The sequence below is a fragment of the Typha latifolia genome, chromosome 1, assembly GCF_019914945.1.
Source record: "Typha latifolia isolate L0001 chromosome 1, TyphaL0001v2, whole genome shotgun sequence".
NCBI classification, from domain to species: Eukaryota; Viridiplantae; Streptophyta; class Magnoliopsida; order Poales; family Typhaceae; genus Typha; species Typha latifolia.
Window position 1 is genome coordinate 15,791,406 of NC_133086.1, and position 6,461 is coordinate 15,797,866.

A 6,461-nucleotide genomic window follows, 5' to 3' on the forward strand; every position below is an offset into this window, starting at 1 on the left:
TTATATGCATGATTACAATGCCCCAATTTTGCTCCACATAACCTTTCTTATGTTTTTGTTGGTTATAGCTCATTCTATGAAGGCTTTCATTGTATTAATCGTGCATCCTTTCATGTATTCATCTTGTATCATGTGGCATTTGATGAATCCTTTTTTTCCTTATAATGGAATAAACCATTAACTCCTTCAAAATTTGATTACATTGTTAAGCTCTTTAGACCTTGTATGATCCTCTCTTTACATATGTCCATCTTCTAAATCTAATGATCCAATGCCTTTAGTCACCCAATCAGGGGTATGTGTTCTATATGCCTAGGGCTATCAATTTAAACGAGCGGCTCAGGCTCAGCTAAAGCTCAAGTCTGACTCAGCTCGGTTAGAGATAAGCCGAGCCCAAGCAGTCAAAACCGGCTCGAAATTAATATCAAGCTGGACTTGAGCTTGAGCCGGCTCGCTTAAGCTCGGCTTGATAGACTCAATATAAAAAGGGTGAGAAAAACCCCAATCCCTAAATCTCATTTCCACATCCCCGCCTCCTCCTCCGCTATGATGCGTTGGTGCCGTCTCCTCCTCCTTCGCCAAGCCGCCGCCATTGTGTCGCCTCGTGCCCTCGTCCTTCTTCGCAAAGCCGTCGATGCGGTGCTGCTTCTTCCTCCTTTGACAATGGCAAGCCATCACGGTGCCATCTCCTTGTCCTTTGGCAACGACAAATCGTTGCGGTGCCACCTCGTCAAGCCGTCGCGGTGCTGGCAAATTTCTAGTGGATCGAGGTGGATCAGCACCTTCGCCACGTAGCTCTTCGGCAGGTCCCCAGCACCATCCCGTGGGCCCCGATCTTCTTCTTCTTTTTCTTCTTCTTTGGCTCGGCTTGGGCTCGATCTCGCTTGATCTAGCTCGATCCGGCTCGGCTTGAATGAGGCTTGATGATAGGCTCATTTCAGGCTCGAGCCCGGCTCGGGCTCGGTCTGGCCTAGCTCGAGCTTGGCTTGAGTTGAGCTGAGCTGAGCTTGAGCCCAACTCTAAGGCTCAAAATTAATTTTGAGCTGAGCCTGAGCCTGAGCCAGCTTGCTCAGGCTCATCTTGTTTATACCCCTACATATGCCATTGAGCAAGTTTTCAATCATGTTGATTTTTTGCCTTAGGTTATGTTACAATCGCCATCGAGGAAGATGGTTGTGATCTGAGTTGCAGTTTTGGATAGAACTTAATCTGGAATTTTTGAAAATGATAAGGGATCAATCTAATTGCTAAAATGACCTAAGATTCGGATATGTTGTTCCTCTAGAAGTCAAAAATCCAACACAACTGAGATCTTATTGATCGAATTGGTAGATCAAAAGATACGGTGAATATACTGGCTAAAGGTCAAGAATGGTAGGATGGACATTGTTAGGTTTTTAATTGTTGGCAATTGTGTACAAAATATTCTAAGTGTATTTTTACATGTAAATGAGCTTTATACAAGTCTAGAATATCTCTGGTTTGAAGAATTATAAGATTATTGGAGAGAAGCTATTGAGTTCACACCGCGTTCGAACGCGGTGCGTTTACAAACGCGTTCGAACGTGGGTACTTGCATTCACACAGACCGAGAGCTGCGTTCACAAACGCATTCGAACGCGGGTCCTTGCGTTCACATAGACCGAGAGCTACGTTCACAAACGCGTTTGAACGCGGGTACTGTGTTCACACAAACCGAAAGCTGCGTTCACAAACACGTTCGAACGTGGGTACTGTGTTCACACTAACCGAGAGCTGCGTTCACAAACGCGTTCGTACGCAACCTGAAGAATTCAAGTTGTCGCATTCGAACGCACTCGGGCTCGTTCGAACGCACCTGAGATCAAGTCAAGTTGTTCGAACGCACTCAGGCCGCGTTCGAATGCACCAACGAAGTTTGAAAATATTGGATTCTCATGAGTTCGGATAAGACTTGGATTTGGCTCTATCTTGGAGATCATATATAAGAATTGTGATGCCCTATCTCTAGGATAGTTGAAGAAGCATTATTGAAGGGGACTTCTTGAGGCTACATCGGTTCTTCAACTAACAAGGTTCTACTCATCTACAAAACTTAATCTTTCATCTTAAGGGCTATCTAGATGAAAGATCAATCTCGAAGGCTACTGAGGTTGGATTTCAATCACGAGAAGCAGTGAATCGTGGGTTCTAGCGAGTAAGACTAAGAGGAACAAAGTCGGTTGGATCGACGGGTTGTTTTGTGAGTCAATCTTGTAACTGCTACTATTCTAGTGATTGGTTTTTATCCGAGTTTGGATCCTTGGTTTTTTCCCATTTGGGTTTTTCCAGGTTAAAATCTTGGCGTTCATCTCTAGTTTCGTTTTTAATATTTCTTCGGAGTTTTAATTAAGCGAACGAGTGATATCATTGCCTAGTATTTAGATGCATACTTGTGTCTAAGAGTTTTTTAAACATGAATGATGAAAATTGGTGATATAATTAGGGTTAGGATTAGGATTATTGAAGTGAAAAGTGGCTATGGTGGAGGGGTTAGTTCCTGGAACAAGTCAAGGGGGAGAAGGAGCCTTCCAAGTGGAATTGGTCACCGGACTAAGGAGGGAGAAGTGACAGAGGGGTAATCTCGGCGATGGGTTGAATCTCAGAGTGGGTATCCGAGGGAAAGAGATGAGAAGGGAGAAGGTTGGCTTAAACCTAGATGCAAACAAATGTCAAATATTCCAAATAGTCTGTATGTGGAATTCAATATGCTAGGACTTTACTCCTATAAATATGAGTAATCATGTGTTGATTATTATTGGGGGAATGAATCATGAGTTAGCCAAATTATTATTATAAAATTTATTGTTTTACCGTAATCGTTAGACCGTCTTTACCTTTCTAGGAGTAGATAGACCAAACCTCCTTCCAAATTTCTAAACCTTAGTCATTATCTTCCTCCATAAGCCACCCTAATTTATAGTCGTCGACAACCCTCCAACGATCGCCGCAATAATGGATATCTCCACTTCTATCTTGTTCTGATCTTTCTCTATTTATTTTTAACTTTTCATCCCAATTTAAGATTCATCTATATTCATACCAATCCAAATCTGATTCATAACATACTCTCATATAGTTGGCCAACATCTTTCAAGAGAAAGTAAAAACATTTGATAATCCTAAAAACTATCGGTCATGTTTTATGCCTGACAATATTTAACTATTACAAGGCCTAATCTTGCACACCCTATTAATATTGTAAGTTCATACATTCTCCTTTGGAGTCTCATTTTTAGGTTGTCAAGCTTTATATTACATTAAAATCTGCCTTGACACAAGAACGTCAAATTCTAGTTATCAATCTTTGTTGTTGATAATCTAGCTCAAATGGCTCAGAGAAGATGATGCTAGACACAACTTAAATGGCACCTTAGCACAAAAGGGTCCAATACCTAGCAGTTCCATCATGACCATTGGCAACCTATGCACACACATAGCCTAACGGGGGATTGAAAGGAAGTTGAAATGAAGATTATCGATGTGAAATACTGGTTATCACCATTGACAGTCAACTTACTAAAATATAACTAAGTAAACTAAAATACAACAAGCTTGGAGGCAAGCTAAGGAAGGAAAATAATAACAAGCTCACATAAGCGATAAAAGCCTCAACCCCTCGGATCACCTATAGGTAGATGTGATCATCGGGTGGGCCCAGTCGGTTCAGGCTGAGCTTAAATATTTGTTCATGGCCCAACCCATTAATCACTCGGGCTAGACAGATTTAGGCTGGGATAGAATATTCTAGCCCGTTATTGCCTACTAGCACATTATATATTGGGCTTGGATTAGGTATAATGTGTCTAATAATGGGTTAAATATAAAAAAAAATTATATCTTATTGGGCCGAGTTTCATGGACTTATATGAAGATATTTTAGTTATCTTTCATGAAAATATACTTATATATGGATATATAATTTACTAAATATCCAATGTGGAATTAAAAAATTATAGGAATATGCATGCATTATGAGTCGGGCCATAAATGAGAGTAATAAATCGGGATTTCGGGCTAGACCAGGTGGGCAAAGACTTAGCCCATGCCGCCCACTACCATCCCAGGCTCAAGTCAAGCCAGGCTTAGCCTAGTTAAAACTAGGTGAGTTCAAGCCGGGTTTTGACGAGTGGGGCATAATAATCATGTCTACCGATAGGAATGGCAATAAAACATCTCGAAAAGAGAGGGAGCTATTTCACTTGCCCTACCTACCCTCGTAAACGAAACAATATGGAGGAAGGGCCTGAGTTCAATCTCTCTACAAAAGAGAGGGAGCTCAACCCCCAAATAGCTCACTATGTCGGGCATCGTTGGTGGGTGATCCGGAGGTTTAGGAGAGAGAAGAGAGAGTAGAAGAGAGGGGAGAGAGAAAGGTAGCTAGACTAGAAAAGAGGCCTCTCACCTCCTCCTAAACAAAATGGTTATCAGAGTGAAAAGAGGAGAAGAAGCCGTCGCTGGAGATACGCGTCTCGGAAGGAGCTCTTCTAGGGTTTTTTAGAAAAGGGGCTACCAAGGATATATGTGGAAAAACAGAGTTTCAATTACATTAAGAAAATTGGTGGTGGATATCAAATCTAGTCTGTACAATTCAATTGCCACAATCAAGAAGCAATCCCCTTTGAAACTTTTGGATTCCCCATCCTTTTGATTTTAATGCGTGATTTCCATCTCAAATTCTGATATACGACAGAATTTGTAAAACCACTATAACATGCATCATTTAAGGAGAATTGGCACTCAAATACCACATTGGGAACCTTAAGTATATGCAATTATTTATGTATTACAAAGAAAGTTTATAAAAAAGAGATTAAACTGAGACAAGCTGGAGGAATCATTACGAAGCAAGAAATGATTCTACGTAAAAGAATAATCAATTCCTCGTCATTTCTTCACTCCCATCCCTCAATCCAAATGACAGAGGATGAACTCCTATGCAATTTTACTTTGATAATTACAAAATTCTCTCTCTCTCTCTCTCTCTCTCTCTCTCAGCTCTAGATCAGTAAGAAGAGACCCTGAAGCTAAGCAAGTTGTTAAGCATAGCCTTCCAGCTCCCTATTCCCTTCCTTCTGCAATGCAGTTGGTCTTTTCCCTCCCTCTGCTTCTTGCAAAGTATAAATCTCCTACTAACCATCGAGTTGATGGGCTCCTCTGGGCTCAAAGCTGCATTCCATCATACAAATCAACCCAAGAAAACACAATAAATCCCTGGAATAATCAAAACATAAAAAGAGGAGGAAGAGTGAATATACCATCGGAGCTGCCATTCGCGTAGTAGAGCAAGAAATCTTCGACGTCGAAGCCAAGAACTGGTAAACGGCGCTGTCGGGAGTAAGACTTGAGGGCAGTGGTTATGACTGTTTCAACTAATTCGCCCTCGTGCACGAGGAACCGCAGAGGCCCCGAGCTCCCCATGAGAGTGACCGTGGCAAGGATCCGGCTTCGGCCGCCGTCCCCGCCTCGGGCGGGGCTGTTCTTGAGCTTCATGGTGATTAATAGTGTAAATAGTACACTCAGTCTAGAAGAGGGAGGAGGAGGAATTGGGTAGGAGAGAGAGAGATATGCCCACTATCCAAGACAATCTTGCAATGGTTCTTATATTAAGAGAGAGAGAGAGAGAGAGAGAGAGAGGAAGGTTCCTTCGCATACGCCTAATCCGGAATTCAAACGAGGATGGCGGCTGTCGTAGATCTGTGGCCGTTAATTTGGTCTAAACTAGCACGTGCGGGAGGAACTAATTTGACTGCTGATTTGTTTCCTTCTTTCTTCTATTTTCTGCTTGCATGCTGTGCGGATGGTGAAGCTTACTAGCAAACCCATTAGGTTAAAAATTCTTATAATTAATCAAATAAAGGATTTTTACATAATTTCTGTTAATATAAGCCTTTCAATAATCATAATGCCACTCTATATTCTTCAAAGTGCTCTACTGAATTTCAATGACTTTATAATATTTTGAACGTTGTAGTATTAATTATAATATTTAAAAACTTTTACCAACACTTATTCAAAGCGGTATTAAAAATTTTAAATAAATAAAGCCTTATCTTCATATAGTGTATAAGTGATTACAAAAAATGATGAGATGGTCATCATCCTCCATGTCGACTATTTTGTATATACTTGTAGCACAGTGGTGTTATAAAAATTGTATGGCAAGACAAACTCTCCTTCACAAATTTATTTATTTTAAAAATTGTTTTTTTAATGAAGATGGAAAATATAAGATATTAGCCTTCTTTAATAACCAAACATCATTTTATCCTTAAGTAAATTTATTCCCCAATAAAGAGAGGAAAAATAATATAAAAAAATCTAATTTGAATTGAAATATATTTCAAATATATACTTGAAATAACTTATTTTAATTCCTTTCTTATCTTATCAATGCTCTCTCCTCTCTCCCTCCCCTCTTTCTCCTCTCTTCCTCCCCTTTT

At 40.4% G+C, this 6,461-nt stretch overlaps 1 protein-coding gene across 1 annotated transcript; it reads right to left on the reverse strand.

Moving 5' to 3' along the window:
* Nucleotides 1-4,751: 4,751 nt before the first annotated feature.
* On the reverse strand, nt 4,752-5,592 carry LOC140795411 (uncharacterized). Its single transcript, XM_073148351.1, has 2 exons — nt 5,277-5,592; nt 4,752-5,187 (listed from the first exon to the last, which is right to left on the reverse strand). The coding sequence occupies exons 1-2, from the start codon at nt 5,509-5,511 to the stop codon at nt 5,024-5,026; spliced, it is 399 nt and encodes a 132-aa protein (XP_073004452.1). The 5' UTR covers nt 5,512-5,592; the 3' UTR covers nt 4,752-5,023.
* Between the last annotated feature and the right edge of the window lie 869 nt (nt 5,593-6,461).